The sequence below is a fragment of the Pogona vitticeps genome, chromosome 7 (genome assembly GCF_051106095.1).
Source record: "Pogona vitticeps strain Pit_001003342236 chromosome 7, PviZW2.1, whole genome shotgun sequence".
Taxonomy (NCBI): Eukaryota; Metazoa; Chordata; class Lepidosauria; order Squamata; family Agamidae; genus Pogona; species Pogona vitticeps.
In genome coordinates this window covers 12,370,427-12,387,819 of record NC_135789.1, presented here as the reverse complement: position 1 = coordinate 12,387,819, position 17,393 = coordinate 12,370,427, and the positions used below count along the sequence as shown (strand labels likewise).

General features: G+C 51.8%; 2 protein-coding genes across 2 annotated transcripts; both read left to right on the top strand.

Annotated features, from left to right (window-relative positions):
• Positions 1–1,309: 1,309 nt before the first annotated feature.
• R3HDM4 (R3H domain containing 4) lies at positions 1,310–9,602 on the top strand. The gene is made up of 8 exons (XM_020781093.3): positions 1,310–1,466; positions 2,766–2,926; positions 3,081–3,199; positions 4,565–4,712; positions 4,990–5,075; positions 5,622–5,707; positions 5,913–5,968; positions 6,527–9,602. Exons 1-8 carry the CDS (start codon positions 1,357–1,359, stop codon positions 6,631–6,633), a joined length of 873 nt encoding a protein of 290 aa, XP_020636752.3. The 5' UTR covers positions 1,310–1,356; the 3' UTR covers positions 6,634–9,602.
• A 3,254-nt stretch (positions 9,603–12,856) lies between these two features.
• On the top strand, positions 12,857–17,174 carry KISS1R (KISS1 receptor). Its single transcript, XM_072978757.2, has 5 exons — positions 12,857–13,323; positions 13,682–13,806; positions 14,755–14,890; positions 15,455–15,693; positions 16,198–17,174. Exons 1-5 carry the CDS (start codon positions 12,972–12,974, stop codon positions 16,555–16,557), a joined length of 1,212 nt encoding a protein of 403 aa, XP_072834858.2. The 5' UTR covers positions 12,857–12,971; the 3' UTR covers positions 16,558–17,174.
• The last annotated feature ends 219 nt before the right edge of the window (positions 17,175–17,393 follow it).

Here is a 17,393-nt window from a genome sequence, read left to right as displayed (position 1 = left end):
CGAATTCGTTCTGGTTACAATGATTTATGTGAATTGCATGCGTCCTTCTGTTTCTTATGGTTAATAACTTTTCTTCCTTTTTCACTGATTTCTGACATCCAAACCCTGCCGTGGAACTCTTATTTTAAGAGAAAACTCGCAAAAATTGCTCTAAGGTCTCCCTATTGCATTGTGGGAGGGCGCTATGCAGATCAAGGCTCCTCCCACCAAACCCAGGCAATTTTGCGCATCTCTCTGTTTTGCTCCAGCGCTAGGAAAGCATGGGGGGGGGTTGGATCTGTTGCCCCAACCCACCCTTTTTCCCCCAATGAATTGAATGAAGGTTCTCCCTTGTGAAAATAAAGAGCGAAAGAAAATTTACACCCAAGGGGAAACTTTTCCCAATTGCGCAGTACAATCCTATGCAAGCATTTTAGGAAGGAAACCTGGCAGTTTCTAACATCCCAATGCAGCGCAAATCATGCGCTGAGAGAGAGAGAGAGAGAGGATCTTTGCCCCGCCCTCGCGGCACCCGACCCCCCCCCCCCGCATTCCTGCGAAGGATAGCCGCGCAGCAGCCTCAACCCCGCAGCCAGCTTCCTCGCCTCCCTGGGAAGATCGGGCAAACCCGAAGCCTTTTAGAGTTTAGAGAATATTGTAGGACTGTTGCATTTTATTTATTTAGATACAGTATTTATTTATTTATTTTGCGCCAGCCTTCCTTGCAAATCTTTAAGCAGCTGCGCTCCATCCTACGGCGCTACCGTGGGAACCCCTCACAAGATCGCTCGCTCCCTTTAGCGCAATAACCCTGGGGGAATGTGTGAGGGTGGGAGTGAGGACACGTTACTTTGTCTGGACTACAAAACCCAGCATGCCTGCCCCCTCTGGAGGTCAGCCCGTATGGGGGCAAAGCCCAGACGCACTCAAGGGAGGGGTCGGTGGCTGCGCGCCCGCGCAAACAGGAGGAGAACGACGAGAGCGTCGTGCGGGGTCCTTCCGGAACTACAGCTCCCAGCAACCCCGGCCCTCCCCGGCCCGCGGGGGAGGCTGGGAGCTGTAGTCCAAAGGCAGGAAAGCAACGCGCGCTCTCCCCGTGCTCCCCCAACCCCCCCCCAGCTCGATCCCGCGCGCTTTGCGCCCTTGGCGAGGGCGCGCCGGGGCAAAGTCCGGGGGTGCCACCGCTGCCGCCCTCCTCGGGCGCAGGGACCCATCCTGCCCGGCTGCTCAGCACCGCCCCTGCCCGGCCCGGCCCGGCCCTTCCTTCGGCGGCTGACGCGACTTCCTGGGGGCGGCGCGGAGCCTGGCCGGCCTTGGCGCAAGAGAGGAGAGGAGAGGAGATCCGGCTCTATTGGCGGGAGGGGGGCAACCGCGGGGATGGTGGCGCTGAAGGCGGGCCGGGGAGGAAGAGGAGGAGGAGGAGGAGGAGGAGGAGGAGGGAGCCAGCTGGATGCGCTGCCCCCCCTGGAACAGCCGCCCCCCTGCGGGTGAGGGAGGGGTGGTGGGGGCAAGGGGTCTGCTCCAACCTGGACCTTTTTTGGGATGGGGAGAGAGGGGGACCCCTTGGGTGGATAGGTGGGCAGGGCAGGGCAGGGCAGGGCAGGGCAGGGGTTCTTTGGCTCCCCCCTGACCCATTTTGTGTGTGTGTGTGTGTGTGTGTGTGTGTACACGTACATACGGTGCACATGGCTGGAGAAGTAAAGGTCCCGACAGCTGGACACCTTCCCCGCAATGGCCAGAAGGAAGGGGCAGGAGAGCAGAGGGGGGACCCCTCAGGGTGACCAGGGCCGTCCCTTCCTTCTGGAGGGTCTGGAGCTGAGGCTTGGGGGGGGAGGAAGAGAGTCCCAAGAGCCCTCCCTGCTGTGCCAGTGGTTAGGGTTTGTGCCACCTCCACCCCTGCACCAACAGGTGGTCTTGGGAAGATGGGGGGGCAGGATCCTCTGCCCTGGGTGACTTCCTCTCTCTGGAGCAGGGCAGGGCAACCAAGGCAAGTTCCCAAATCAACTGGACAAGAAAGGGTGGCATTTTTTAAAAAAAGAGTTGCAGTTAAGGCACTTCTTGGAACAGCCGAGTAGGATTTTTCCAGTTTTCAAATGTGGGTTTTAAAAAAATTAGTAGAGAGATTTTGAAAAAGTGAGTAACAATAACAAATCAACTTATAAAAGCACTATTAGATGACCCATTTACCGTTAAAAAATAACTTATCCAAGGGCTGATACTGTATTTGCAGACTGCTTCTCCCATCCTGCTTTACCGTTTGCCAAGCTGGCTAAGGCCGATGGGACTCGGAGTCCAAAGACAGCCAAATGGCTCTGGTGCAGCAGGTTGAACCTACCCGAGGTGGAAGTGTGGGCTTTGGTTTTCCTGGGTAGAGCCTTTCGCCGCCAGCGCTCCCCTTGCTGTGTAGGACAGGGACTGGAGAAAGCGGAGGAGGAGCAGGGACAGCTGGCGAGGAGATTGCTGGCAGAGGCGGGCATTTCTTGCTTTAGGGGTCCGGCTTTGACGTCTTCCGTGATTAATAGACAGTAATCAATCAGTAACAAAGTCTCAGATATGCCTCTGAGCGTCCGTGGTGAGTAGAGCCTCCATGTTCCACAGCAGTCTACCTTCGAGTTCCAAGATGCTAAGGAGCTCCCAGGAGAGTGGGAGGGCCATTCCTAGCCTCGTTTTCAGCAAAGGTGGCCGGAGCAGGGCCTGAGGCCCCTCATGCCAAGATGCCCTGACCAGAGAAAGGAGAGGCCAGCTTGACTAACTCCTGGTTCTTCTTGGCTTGTGGTCCCTTCCAGGAGGATCGAGGACCACCTGCCTCCTTTGGGGGACACGCCCCCGCCCGCCAAGCGGTTCTCGCCTGCCCAGCGGAAGCAGTACTACATCAACCAGGCCATCCGCAACTCGGACCTCATCCCCCGGGCCAAAGGGCGTAAAAGCCTCCAGCGTCTGGAGAACAGTAAGCCTCCGGCTGGGGAATTCTCTCTCTCTCTCTCTGGTGAAATCTTCCGAGAGGCAGCCATGCCGTCTGTCTGTTTTGGCATCACTTTAAAAAGAAGAAGAAAAAAAAGAAGTTTGAACAATTATAATCGAGGGTCTGTGTTTTTCCCCAGCCCGTTACCTCATGACCCTTCTTGAGCGGGAGGAGTGTGTGAGCGAGGAAGGAGAGTCTGGCCACCCAGCCACCCCGAGCATCTTCACCGAGGCCTGTAACAACAAGACGTACATGCAGGTATGGGGCCCGGTTGCTTCGTGGAACTCAGACCTACAGGAGCCGTTCAGTGTCAGATGCCCGAACCCGAACCTAACCCTTCACCTGGCCTCTGTTTGTCACTCCAGAGTTATCTCTGGGTACTCCGGTGCTGAATTACAGCAAGGACACTTTGCAAGACCTCAGGTGCTCTGCAAGCTGGTTAAAATAACCTTGGGAAAACCTGAGCTGCTGAGTCAAATTGGACTTTGCTAAAGCTCAGAAATGCCCAGTGTTTTTAACAGATGGAAGAATATGAGCTCTATGAGTAAGAATGTTGAATTTGTTTTTAACCAATTACTGGCTCAGGTTGGGAGAGCGTACCTCTACCTAAGATTGACACCGCATGGCAAACGCAACGGTGTATCTCCCCAGTGTGGACAGCTTCTACTCCCAGAATCCAAAATTGTGCCTTCTGTGTTGTTTTCTTCAAGCGCTAGGGAGGCGAACGTTGCCGCTGAACCTCTTCTACATAAGCGTAGAAGACAGGTTTGCCAGGTTGAAAAAGGTCTGGTTTGATTGAGCAACTCAGGTTTTGCCTAGTGTAGTTTAATTGACTTGCAGAGGTACCGGAGGTCTTGCAAAGCAAACTTTAATTTAGCACCAAACTACCTGGGGAAAGTCTCGGGAGTGACAAACAGAAGCCAGCCTGTGGGGTGGAGCGTCCAAAGGGTGGCACAACAGGATATCGTTTCAATGAGTAGACCGGTTACGAAAGAGGCAGACGAAGTGAACTTGAAGTTCCCCTTGGGAAGCCAAGGTCGGGGTGGAGGAAGATGTTAGGGCGTGCCGAAAGGGCTGCTTAAGTCCTTCCGTGGTTGGGTGACTCTCCTTTGTAAACATAACTGAACAGTCATCCTTCTTTTTTCCTGTCCCAGCCCTTCTAAGGACCCAGAGCGAAACCCAACCAAAGTTTGTTTGTTTTCTTATAAGCCTGGGCCTTTGGGCGGGAGCAGATCTGCAGGGTTTTCTCCCTCCACCTTCTGTGAGCAAGGGAGACCTGGGGTGGGTGGAAAAGGCTAAGCAGGTTGGACACCACCTCCTGCTAAATGCTCCTGGCCCGGGTGGCCATCCTGGCACTCTCTCTCTCTCTCTCTTTTGGAAAGGAGGCCTGTATTTTCAGGAAATTCTGGGTCTGAAAAACAAAAGAGAACAAAAGACTGGTTAGAAAGTTAAGGGGCGGGGAAAGAGAGTCCAGATATGGGTCCAGGACAGGCGTGGGCGTCCCTCAAGCGCCTGGACTGAGTCAGCGTGAAGCATCCCATTGAATAATGGGAGCATCCACAGCCCAGGTGGCCATGGGGCGAACGTCTCAGGGGTGGGTGTGTTTGTGTGTCTCCGGGCTAGATCTGGAATGACTTCATGAACCGGTCGGGGGAGGAGCAGGAGCGCCTCCTCCTCTACTTGGAGGAAGGAGCGAGGAGGAAGCAGAGCCACAAGTGGAATTCCCGCAAGGCCTTGGAGGAAGGAGAAGAGGAGGAGGTGGCCTGGGAAGGTAGGCGGAAGGGGAGGAGGAGGAGGAGGAAGAAGCTGAAGCAAAAAAAAACCCCTTTGTCCGTCCTGCAGAGGGAACCTCCCCAGACAGGAGCAATCTACCTCTGAAGGACTTGTCCCTTGGGACCAGGCCATTTCTTTCCAGGCCTCTTTTGGGGGCTTCAGGAGAGAATCTAATTCATGCCTCACTGGCTGGCAGAGCAGGCTGGTGTTCAACAGGTTGTGTTCCCAGCCGGAACTTTTTCATTTTCGCCTTCTTTCTTTACTTGGTGCCACAGAGCGTCTGGCGTACACCCCCAAGGAGTGTTTTCAGCGCATCAGCCGACGTTTACGCATGACCTTGAAGCGAAGTCGGATCCCCATGGTATGTCCTTAGGTTTCCCTCCTTTTTTAAATTAGAAACTGACAGGTTTAAGGGCCTCGTTTTCCAAATGAGATACATTTGCTAGCCAAGTAAGTTCTTCTTTCCCATGGATAGAAAAAAACGTGGCTCACTTATCTCTCTCTTTTTTCTTTTGTGTCTAAGAGTCAACTGAAGTGTGAGTTGTCCTTTGCCAGCAAAAAGCTCCCGCAGGTCAGGTACCTGTTAAAGGCATAGGAGCAGAACGGGACTGAAAGTTGGCAACCCTTGCTTGTTAAACGGAGCAGCAGCAGCAGTGGCCATCCATGAATGCATTTTTTCTGCTTTCTATATAAGATTTGGCAAAGAGATTATAAGACGCTGACGCTTTGGGTCCAAGCCTTTTTGCAGGATAGGGGTCCAAACCTCGCATTCGGAAGAGGGCATCCAGAGCCGCGTGGGTGTCTCGGCTCCTGTCATGCCGAAATTTAATTTTTCTTTCCTTGACCGTCTTCCGTGGCGCGGCCTCGCCCGTCCCAACTTAACAGGCCGTGCTTGTTATTTTCGTAGGAGACACTGGAAGGTTTGGAAGAAGAGTTACTGGCCTTTTTCTCCGCTGACCCTCACGCCGTCTACACGGCACTGATGGACAACAGGTAGCCGTGGTTTGTGCTTGGCCTTCGGGGTTCCTGCTGAAGCATGACGTGAGGGGAGAGGTTATAAGCCACTTTACTTGCTGCCATGGCTGATGGGCCTGTTTGAAACCCTTGTGGGGGGTCACAAATGTCTGAGAAGTTTTAGAAGCTTTTGCTGCGGATCTCAGGGAAAGGTTTATGCAGTCATTCTCTTTCTTTCCTGCAGTTTTAAACGACTTCTCCTGCATGCGCTGTGCCAGTACATGGACCTCAAGTCTGCCAGTGAGAAACTTAATTTCTAATCTATGTTTGTGCGTGTGTGTCTATCTTGTTGGTTGGTGTTATTTTTACCACTATCTCTCCTGTCCAGTTTCTTTCTGGGTCTACTCCCTTTTTTTTGCATTCTGGCCTTCCAGGCTGACGGGTAAAGAAATTTCTTCCAAAACCCCAATCTAGAAATTTAACGAAGCCGTTTTAGCTTTCTCTTAATTGAGGAGTAAGGGTGAATGGAAAACTACTCTGCCAGATTCTTGAGGGGCCTTAATCCCAGGCCAGTGGCCTCTCAATATAGGGGTGACCCAGATCATCTGCCTGTTGATAAAACCTCTGGAACTTGTCATCCAACCCTCTGGAGCCCCTGGTGTAAACAATACTGCTCTAGATCTGATTTCCAGTTTTAAGAGCTTTGACATTATAAACTGATGCCCCCCTGGGCCTATGCAGATTTTTTTTTGTTTGTTTCATTTTGTTTGTTCATGGGGGGGGGAATCTGGCACTGGGAGGGACTTGCATGTTAATCAGTGTTTTCCCTGAAATCTCTCTCCCCCCCCCCCCGCAAAGGTTCCAGTTATGAAGGCAAGCGGCAGATGAGGGTCATCAACCGGCGCACCGTCTTCCTGCCCCCGCAGCTCTTGCTTTCGACTTATTTGGAGCAAATTAGCTGGTAACCCTCGGAAGAAGGACCTACGACGACGACGAGAGCCCACCCAACCCCTGACAGCCGTCCAGATCTCAGCTTGGGGGGCCCCTCGAACCCTCCCATATATTTATATTTTAAAGCAGTGAAATCAAGGGGTCGGTGGGCCCCCAACAGGCTGGTTAGCACAGCAGAACTTGGAAAAAGACCTGTTTTCATGTTTTGTATTCTTGGAGGTGGGGAGCGGAGATTCTGGGATTTGTAATCCAAAAATGTAACTTTTCCAAGACCACAGCCTGTTTTGGGATCACCCTCCCCCCAAAAAAACACATCTCCAAAGATACAAATTAACCACCCCCTGTGTGTGTCCGTGTGTCTCTTGTTCTGTTTTGTCTGAGCATCCAAGTTGGCTTGTGGTTGCTTAGCAACGGCCTTCCATTTCCCCCTCTTCCTTCTGTCCCCCCCAAAAGGTTGCTGCTAAGCAACCACTGGCTTCTGGTCCTTCAGGGCTCCCTGGGGGGAAGTAGGCCTCAGGCCTCTTTGGGGGGGCCACCAGACGAGACCCTTCCCGTCCCCATCAGTAATTTTGCTTGAGAAAGCTTCCTCTGTGCCCTTAGTGTTGTTTTTTAATTGATTTTCCCCTTCCTCCTTTATTGGTTCTGTTACCTAGAAACTGGGTGCTAACAGTTAATTTTAAAAGTTTTAAAAAAGAACCACATTTAGGCCAAGACCCCAAATTTTGCCTCCCCCCCCCCCTCCATAGTATTTCTGGATGAAATTTGTGTGGGGAAAATGACCAGGTTATTTTATTTCTGCTTCTGGGTTAATTTGGATTTATGCAGTTTTGCAGCCTAATTGACTCAGAAGGAAGCCTCACCATTTGGGGGAGTGAGGGGAAGGGGACTTGAATTGGATTTGAAATAGAAGCACCATAGAGCTGAGGTTGCGATTTTTCATTTAAGGAAAAAATGTAAAAGGTTGTAACTCTTGTTTGACTTAGCACTTAAGAGGAATTTAAAGAAAACGAAAAAAAAATCACTTTTCTAAATTTTCATTTTAAGTGCTTTTTAATTTTTCTGGACTATACAGCACCCATTATTCTTGTGTCCATGCTGGCTGGGAGCGGGTTCTGGGGTCTGTTGTCCAGAAATAACATTTGAAAGCACACGTTCTTGTACACATGTGACTTTTGATATGGTGCCACCCCTAATAAGACCCTGTCTTATCACACTTGTCCTTGGTCTGCACAGTCAAACTGCCTCATTTTCTAGACATGGGAATGGCAATTTCAGAGTTCAGCCGGCCCATTTTGTAAAATGTAATATAGTGTATCTTTTATATATAAAAATACACCAATTTGTGTATGTAAATAGGTTATTTCCCATTCAGAATTCATAAGGATTTCCTTTTTTCTTTTTTAAGCGCCCGGAATTATCCCTGTGTCTGCTGATTTCTTGCAGCTTTGGCAGAATAGGGTAAAATCATGCATACTGTCTCCCTGTTCTTAAAACATGTTATTATTGTGCCATAAAGTGCCATCCTATATTTTGCTGTGATGTGGAAGAAGTCCATACAAGATGCGAGGCTAGAAAAAAGAAATTCAGAGACAGTTTCTAGCTGGAAATTTGTTTTGCTTCGTCATCAGCTTCCCTAAGAAAATATTTAATAAAATGGAGGTGACGGCTGGTGAGGTTTATAAATAGATCTCGGGATGCAGATCTTTTGAAAGATGGCAGCTAGGATTTTCTGGTTGCTGTTTTTCTTTTCTTTTTTAATGGTTGATTACATCTAGATGGAAATTCTTCTCTGCTGGGAATTGTTCCTTTCACTTCCCAGAGAGAAAAACTTCAGGGTAATGCACGAAATAAAATTCACTTCCCTTGTGTGCTTCTCTGCCCTTTCCCTTTGGAAAGATGTGGGTGCACGTTTCAGAAACGATGTTGTGTCTGAAGTCTCGCGGATGTGAGCCACCATTTCTGCATGTGTCTTTTGTTTGGGCATTAACTCGATCACAGGCACATCTGCAGTGAGCCTTACTAGGCCTTTAAAGAAGAAGCAATACAGAACTGTAGAGGAGCTGTGACGGTCATCTCTCGGTTTGTACGTCCTTTACGAGGAAGCTCAAATGCATTTTTTTGCGTTTGTTTATTGTGCTGTGGCTTTGGGGGTCTGGTTCTCCATTTTCAGTGGTTGATTAAAAAGTCTCACCTTTTAAAGCAAAAATCAAATATGAGATGCATTGTGCATAAAACATTTTCGTCTGTTTTTCTTGATCGGTCACCAGAGTGTGTCAGCTTTATGGGGAGGGGGGTGTTTTTCTGCTCCATGAAATCAGTTGGTTCTTCAGAGTTTGCTGATCTCTGGGTTTTCTTTGCATGCGCACAAATGTAATCAGCCAGAGGTTTGTGTTTTCTGTGTTGCATTCACACCATCCATTTATCAATATTCTGCTAATTGCAGTTGTGCAGGTTTAACAATATGTCGTGATTTGGAAACCATTTATATATGATTTTGCTTTTCAGTTTTTGCTGGGGGGGGGAAACCAATCTTCCTTACCCTTTTTTTTCTCCCTTTGATGTAAACCCGTTGAGTAAAAGATGGTTTAAAAAAAACAGACTTCATAAGACTGCCAGGTTTTTATATAAACCAAGTCTTGTTTTAAGTAAATTATCCATCTTTTCTGGGAACGGAACGCCTCAATTGCTGTGGGGTGCAGTTGCAGAGTAGAAAGCAGCCCTGTATGGGAAAACAAAGCCACTTCATGCAGAAATCTAATCTCTCAGGAGGTTTCCACCTAGCATTCTGTCTGTTGTGCTAAATTTTTATCTCAAGAAGAACAGAGAGGGTAACAAGAATCAGTGTTCATATATTGTACCACACTAATTGCCTGCTTCCAAAGAACGTATAAATAAATGCTCCCCAGGTTTGATTTTATGGCAAGAAAACACCACCAAAGATGTTATAAGGTGTTTCCATGTAAATAAATATTGCTGCTTTTAACAGTTGTTGTTTCCTCCTTGTGTTATAAACACAGTTCTTCTTGGGCTGTTCAAATTCATTGCACTTGATTGAGAGGGAAGGTGTTCCCTGGCAGATGCTACAAACTGCAGAGCAGCTGGATCCTCTCTTTGGTGTTCAAAATTGGCACTGCTGTTTTCGCTTCCTTCCCTCCGAAGGAGATGCTCGGCTCCTCAACGCCTTTTAATCAGATCAGCTAAGCAAGAAGGCTCCTGAGCAGAACAAAACAGAAATGAAAAAACACACAACCCAGTAGGGGTGGAAAAGGTGAAGGAGCCATTATGGGGAATTTGCCCACCCTGGCTTGCCTTCTGCACAATGGTTCAGATCTGTCCTGTCTCAAGAGAGACTGGCTCGTGCTGCTAAGCAGGAAGTGAGCGTATTTCGAATGCTTTACTCGAAACCTTTTGCTTGCTGCTTGCCTTCAAATTTCAGCCTTTTGAGAAAGATGGCGCTCCGTTGTTCTGCTGCCAGCTGAAATTGGGATCCTGAACAGGCTAAGATCAGCGCTCCATTATTTAAAACCTGCTTTGGCTCCTTATCCGAATAACACCTGCAAAGTGGGGTGATTGTGTTGATGGCTGCAGCTGCAAGATGGAAAAATGAGGTGTTCTGCAGATGCTTAGGAAAACTCTTGCCATTATCAGTTTATCATTCTAGTGCTGAACCACCACCCTCAGCTGTGGGTTTCCCGCTAACCCAACTCTGAATTTCCATAACTATAAAGAAAACAGTCACAGACCTCACAAGGCTAAAATCTATCCATCCTGGGTTTACTTTAGATGGTTGGAACAGAATGTAGAAACTGGCTGACAACCATGCATAGAAATAGCAATTCAAATTTTAGTCCCACAAATTGCATGCATCATCAGAGCAAGAATGGCCTGAAACATACAGTGCAAACACACAGAGGCAACAGCAGTAACTCTCTTAATTTCCCTTGCTCTGAATTGGGCCAGGTGTGTTTTTATTAATGGGCTTATTTGTCTATTTTGTTTACTGGGCTGTTTGTCATTTAAAGGCTAATTGATTCCAAAGTAGATGCTTTCCTTCACATTACTGCCTCCTTTTATTCTGGCGTCAGTGAGGTCCAAAAACATCTCAAGGTTCTCATTTGTTTGTGTTTTAACATGACAACCTTGCGAGCTTGTACCCATTCCTCTCCAGTACATTCTGGTGGCCATTCCCGGTTTTCATGGATTGGGGGGGGGGGGGAGTGGCAGGAAGGAAAGGAAAGGAAATGAAAGCAGTCCGTTGGCCCATGAGGGGTGAGGAAGGTGGTCTAGCTGGATTCCCTCTGGGAAGGGTTTCTGGAGCCCTGATTTCAACCGGGTGGGAGAGACCAAAGGTCCCGCTGAAGCACCAAATGGACGTGTCTCTCAACCATCTGGACTTTGTACCACCCAGGAAGTGTACAAAGGACCCCTCAAGTCCAGCCAGGATCAAATCCTGCAGCCCACGCCTTACTGGGAGGTCCGGCCCAGCTCCCTGTTTCAAGGCACGGTGCTTGCTGCCTCTGAATTGAGCCCCTCCATCCTCCATGCAGGGGAGGCTGAAACCTTCCGAATTGCAATGGAAGAGACCCCCCCCCCCCCGGCGGTTTCTGTTCTATTCTGTTCAGCCTGGCTGCAAAGGCACCTCAGTGCTCCTCCGCCAGTATCTGCGCTGACAAACTCAGCTGCGAAGCAAAGCAGGGACGTGCGTCCAGAGTGCCCACAGAGACCTCCTGGCCCCGGCTGCCTCTCTGTGTCCTCCCTGGTCTGGAGACCACATGTCCCTTCTGTAGCCAACAGCGCAACAAAACACAGAAGCGCCTGCCCTTGGACATGGGGGGGGGGGGAGTAGGTTGCTGAATGCATCAGGAATCGGTTCCCAGGCTCTGCAGAGAGAGCTGATCCAAACAGGCCTCTCAGGTCCCTCATCTCGGCCTCACGGTGGCCGACGACTCTGGTCATTATGGCAAAACTGTTCAATGTAACGAAGGACAAGGAGCGAACGACGGCAATAACAACCCCCAATGTGGCCTGGGAAAAGTGGCCCTCGTGTCGGTGGCCTCCGTCTGACTTGACAAAATGAAGCCTGGGCTGCAGCCTTCGAGGTGCCTGGGACTACAATAACCATGAACCACCACCCTGGTTGTGCCCAGTGGCTAGGGATGACCTAGCCCCACGGAGAGCTCCCGTTTCCTCCAGGGTCTCTGAAAGGACCCCAGAGGGCCGTTGAACAAAGCCGAGTTTTATTGTTCGGGGCAGAAAGTCAGCCGCCGACCCACCTTTGGTGGCCAGCTTGCCCTCTGGGCTCCACGAGAGAGGCCAGGTTTCTTTTATTCTCCTTTTTAAAAGCTCTCAACCCAAGACAGTCCACAGGAGCAGGAAGGGGAGCAAAGCCAATCCCCCCCCCGGGGGGGCTTCCTTTCTGCCCTTCTCTGGCTATGTTTTTCTCCAGCATTTTCAGGGCCACCCCTTTTTCCTTCTCTTCCCCCCCCCCCCTCCGTCACCCAGTCAGCTGGCTAGCTGGCTGCTCCTTCACGGCTTGCCAAACAGGGTTGCTTAGAAGCAAGCAAATTCTTCCAACATTTCTCTCTCTGAAAGGTAGGCAATCGGAGCCGTCTCTGCCCTCCCCGTCTTCGCCCCTCGGCCCTTCTCGGCCAGATTCTGCAGCTCTCGGCTCTTTCTGCCCAGAGCCATGGCCGCCAATAGCCTGGCTGATGCCCCCAGTCCAAGGGTATCAGGAAACATCTGGGAACCTTCGCCCTGGAATAAATAAGGTCCTTCTTCTCTCACAACCGGCTGCCAGTATCTTTTCTTCTGTCACTTGCTTTGGGTCCGAAGCCTGGCTTTTCAATCCTGAAGGATTTTTTAGGGTCATTCGGAGTGTGAGCTTCTTTGTCCTTTTGCCTTGCGGAAGGGCGGACGCACCAGGCGGACTTTAAATCCGAAGGAGGCGAGGAGTGTGCCCTCCGGGAGCAGAGGTGTGCCAGGAGGTTTCTCCGGGAGGGAGGTGGGGTGGAGAAGAGACAGGCACCGAAAGACAGAGCAAAGCCAAACGGAGAGCTGCTCAACTCCACCAGGAAAGGCCGCTCAGGTGAGGGAGTCCCAGTGGATCCAACTCCCTCCCTCCCACCCCAGGTGGTTTGCTCTGCAGGTATCCCAGGGAGGGGGGGCGGTCTGGGCAACGGGCCCCCTCGATTTACGACTCCCCTGGCATTGTGTGGCAACCCTTGGCGGTCTCGACTGTAAAGGCATCCGGAGTCACCTCTCTGTTTGCTGGGAGCTGTCCGAGGTCCTGAGAGCTTTTGTCACGGAACGTCTGGATCCCACCCCAGCCATCTCAGGACCGGTCTGAAAGAGGATGCTGGCCATAGCCCTGATGCCGCTCTTCTCACGAGAGGTTCAGGGGGCAAATAACACTGAGAAGCACGTGCGTAGACTGCTCCAGAACATGAGCGAGACCTTGTTATGGGGCTCTTTCGTCTCTAAATCCAACGGGTCCTCCCTCTTCTTCCTCAACGGTTCGGCCTGCCCAGCTGGGCTGTTGTGCGGCAATCCCTCGAGGCCCCCAGGCCCGCCGCTCCTGGTAGATGCCTGGCTGGTGCCCCTGTTCTTCGTGCTGCTGATGGTGGTGGGGCTGGTTGGCAACGTGCTGGTGGTCTACGTGGTCACCAAACACAAGCCGATGAGGACCGTGACCAACTTCTACATTGGTGAGAGGTGGACTGAGGGCGCAGGGGGAAGTGGGGGCTCTCTCGAGGGGGGAGCACAGTGGCCAAGGTGGATGCTCAGGCCGGCCTCCAGACGTTGGCTTTCCCAATCATGGGAATGACTGTGGGAAATGGGGAGGGGGGGCTAATTGAAGAAGAGCAGGGAAGGAACCCAGGCAGGTGGGGAGGGGTCCGTGGTTGATGGAGCTGGGCTCTTTCGCTCCATCCCAAGGGCCCGGGTGGAGACGGGGGTCCCAGGATAATTTGCACCCCCTTTCCCCTTCCTTTAAAGCCCCCACCCCACCTCAAAAGGGCGGGAGAAGGTAATGCAGGACTGACCGGCGCTCTTTGCTTGACACAGCCAACCTGGCCGCCACGGACATCATCTTCCTGGTGGTCTGTGTCCCCTTCACGGCTGCGCTGTATCCGCTTCCCGGCTGGATCTTTGGTGAGGTCATGTGTAAGCTGGTCAACTACGTCCAACAGGTGAGGCTGATCCTCAGCACCTGGTTTGGAAGAGGCCTTTCTCTTGGCCTTTTGGTTCCCACTGGCAAGGAATAAAATTGTTTCCTTCTGCCCAATCTGGCAACGCGCTTTGCTTTTATTCCACAAACTGCAGGTGCACTGGATGAGTATAAATCCCCATTTTAAATATTTATTTACTTATTTCTTTAACGATTAAAATGATGCACTGCTTTCTCTGTAAACTTCAGGCTTAGTTTGGACATGGATCTGTTGTTTCAGGCAACAGGCAGGAGATTCTGCACTGTTCATAAAATAAGATAAAGTTGAATCCCCATAGCCACGAGATCAGTATCAGCTGAACCACTTACCCGTGGTCTAAAAATATTTAAAATATTAAAAGAAAAATCCCATAAATATATATTAGTAAAGAAGTTACCAGAACTGGCCCTTAAAGGGAGCCAGAGGCCATGTGATGTATAACCATCGCTATTATCTGGGTTTTTCAGCCTTTGCAAGAGGGAGGGGCTTGGGAATCGAAGGCTGCATGACTCCCCATCTACAGCCGCGTGCATGTGGCCGAGCGTGTGCCAATACTGGCAACCCTGTATGTGTGCGTGCACCGTCTTGTGCTGCTGCAGCTGGACTAGGAAACCCAAGAGGTTGCAAATCATGTAAGGTGCTGGATCTCTGGCAGAGGATGATGGGAGTTGCAGTCCGACATACACAGGCTGAGTTATCAAGGCTCCTGTTGCATTTAGAGGCAGCCCAATTTAGTCATGCCTAGAACAGGGACTCACACAGAGATGCGGCTTCTTGCCCATAACAAGCTGATCATTAATTCAGCTTTATGGGGGAGAACGACTAAAAAGGCTCCATCCAGCCGAGGCTGGGTGTCTCTCTCTCTCTGACCTTTGGAAAACTGAGGCAGCCACAGATCCGACCCAGCACTATTTCCATCTGGCCCGGCAGGTCTCCGTGCAAGCCACGTGCATCACCCTGACGGCCTTGAGCGTGGACCGGTGGTACGTGACGGTGTTCCCGCTCCGAGCCCTGAGGCAGCGCACCCCACGTGTCGCCGCGGCCGTCAGCCTGGGCACCTGGGTCGGTGAGTAGCCCCGAGGCCTGCATTTAAGGACGGAGGAGAACTTATTCCAGCACCTTTTCAGGATAGGAGGACGTTACCAAAGTCTGGAAAGTTTCCCCATATTTTGGGGGGGGAGGGAGGAAAAGCTGCCAGATCAAGCCTCCCACTTGCAGAGTTTGGAGGGCTTCCCCCTTGGAGGTCTGCCTTTCCATCCTTGCAGACGGACCTGCCTTGGTGGGGCAGGATTAGGGCTATTGCAGACTGAGAGGCTGGCCTGTCTGTTGGTTTCTGAAGAATTCGAGGTTTAAAGATGTCGCACGTGATGGTGGTGGCGGTGGCGGCGGCAGGAAGAAAACCAGCAGACTTTGCCCTTCCCTGGTGGGGAACACCTGGCTTGCACATCCATGAAAATAGCATTTGCTAGACGATACACTTTTCCCCCCCAGCATCTGCAGGGTGGGGGACGACGACTTTGAACCGATCCCTTGCAGATATGGGGATCCTACTGTAAAGTCAAGGTGGATTTGGGAAGTCCCCTTACTCACTCCCGGTCTCTCTCTCTCTCTGCCTACCTTGCACCTGGAGGGTCCTTTCTGGTCTCCATCCCAGTGCTGATGTACAACCAGCTGACGGAAGGCTACTGGTTTGGCCCCCAGACCTACTGCAGCGAGTCCTTCCCTTCCATCCACCACCAGCAGGCCTTCATCCTCTACAACTTCCTGGCCGTTTACCTCTTCCCTTTGCTCACCCTCCTCCTCTGCTATGCCGCCATGATCCACCAGATGGGGCGCCCGGCCATCGAGCCAGCCAACCACCCCTGCCAGGTACCGCACGCCCGTGTGTATGCGCCTCTCTGAGACACAGTGGGGAAACCAGGCACGGGGGGGGGGGGGGAGGCACTAGGGGGAGCTATGCCCACAGTTGAGGGAAAGGGAAGGGAAAACCTTCTCACACCCTTGGAAACCAGCCAGTTTGGAGAGAGTTTCTTGGCCTGCGCCCCATTTCCATCGAACCCACAGAGCGTCTCCCTCAACGGCCAAGCCTTTATACGCACATTTGGGCGAGTCGAGGGAGGAGCACCAGGTCTGCTGAGGGGGAAAATAAAAGGCCAAAATGAGGAAGCTGCAGAGGGCCCTCCTTTGTAGCTGGACTGTGCTTCTCTTGGTGCTGAGCTAATTTCCACGTGGAGTCAGAAAAAGAGCTGAATTGGTGGAGGTTTGGACAGTTACGGAACGCACACCCCCTCCTGCCCTGAAGCCTAAGCTTGGGGTCCCCTCTCAAGGGAATCGGGGCGCCCCTGACCTCTGCCTTTGCCCTTCCCTCCCCAGGTGCGGCCGCTGGCCGAGCGCTCAGCGGCCACACGGGCCAGGATCTCCCGGATGGTGGCTTTGGTGGTGGCCCTCTTCGCGGTCTGCTGGGGCCCCGTGCAGTTTCTCCTCCTCCTCCAGGCCTTTGGATCGGGGCTCCCACACAGCTACTCTGCCTACAAGGTGAAGACCTGGGCCCACTGCATGTCCTACGCCAACTCCTGCGTCAACCCCATCGTCTATGCCTTCATGGGCACCAACTTCCGGAAGGCCTTCCAGAAAGTCTTCCCGTCGGCCTTCAAGCGGCGGGTGGGGGCCTCGGGCCCTGCCAGGAAGGCCCTCGCTGACACCGAGATGCAGTTTGTCTCCTCGGGGATGTAGCTGCCCCACACTGTGGCAAAATGGGGGTCCCCCCCGGATGGTTACTTTGGAAGGAAACGCAGCAGTCGGCTGAGCACTCTTATGGACTAGAACAAAAAAACATACATGCAGGGAGGTTCCCCATACCTTTCAGTGCACGCAGCGTAGCTCACTCACTCGAGTCGCCCGCAGCAATGTCTCTATCTCTGTTTTGGCTGCTCGCACTGATGGGGTGGATGGGGAAGTTTCCTGTGGACAGCACGGGAGGGAATGCTGGGGGCATCTCAGGCGGCAGAGTACCTTGGACGGCTCTCCTTTGAAGCTCGGACTAAAAACCAGATTCTCTCTCTCTCTCTCTCTCTTTCACACACACACACACACATACACAAATGGCATGAAACTGGGCTCACCTCGTCCTCCCTCACATGCTGGCCGGCATCTTCCCCTTCCCCTTAGGGTCTGTTCTGCTCCATGTGCGTTTGCCACCGAGATGGACGCCAGCAGCAGGCTCTGAAACCAGGGTTCGGAGGCCGAAAACCTGAAAATGAGAACATGCCAGGTTAGGGAAAGGAACTCTCTGTGCCAGCAACAGCATTACCTGTGGAACGTCCCGCCTGTCTGGATAGAGAGGCTTAGGAAGCCTCAGGAAGAATGTTGCTTCTTTTAAAAAGGCAGCGGCTGCAGCCTTGGGAATTCCACTGCATTCTGCAACATCTCAGGAAGCGGTCTCTGCTGTCATTGCGTCCTGCACCACAAGATGTCACTAAGCGCCAAATGAATGAGAAAACTGCTCCCCCACCCCTGCAAAACACACACACACACACACACACACACACACACACACACACACACACACA

What these genes read in the sequence shown, in the direction of transcription:
- R3HDM4 (XM_020781093.3), top strand. Translation starts at nt 1,357, where the DNA reads ATGGTGGCGCTGAAGGCGGGCCGGGGAGGAAGAGGAGGAGGAGGAGGA. An exon ending in ACAACAAGACGTACATGCAG is followed by an intron (nt 3,200 to 4,564) that starts GTATGGGGCCCG and finishes TCTCCGGGCTAG; the next exon opens with ATCTGGAATGACTTCATGAA. An exon ending in GGAGGAGGTGGCCTGGGAAG is followed by an intron (nt 4,713 to 4,989) that starts GTAGGCGGAAGG and finishes TTGGTGCCACAG; the next exon opens with AGCGTCTGGCGTACACCCCC.
- KISS1R (XM_072978757.2), top strand. Translation starts at nt 12,972, where the DNA reads ATGCTGGCCATAGCCCTGATGCCGCTCTTCTCACGAGAGGTTCAGGGG. An exon ending in CAGCCTGGGCACCTGGGTCG is followed by an intron (nt 14,891 to 15,454) that starts GTGAGTAGCCCC and finishes TTGCACCTGGAG; the next exon opens with GGTCCTTTCTGGTCTCCATC. An exon ending in CAGCCAACCACCCCTGCCAG is followed by an intron (nt 15,694 to 16,197) that starts GTACCGCACGCC and finishes TTCCCTCCCCAG; the next exon opens with GTGCGGCCGCTGGCCGAGCG.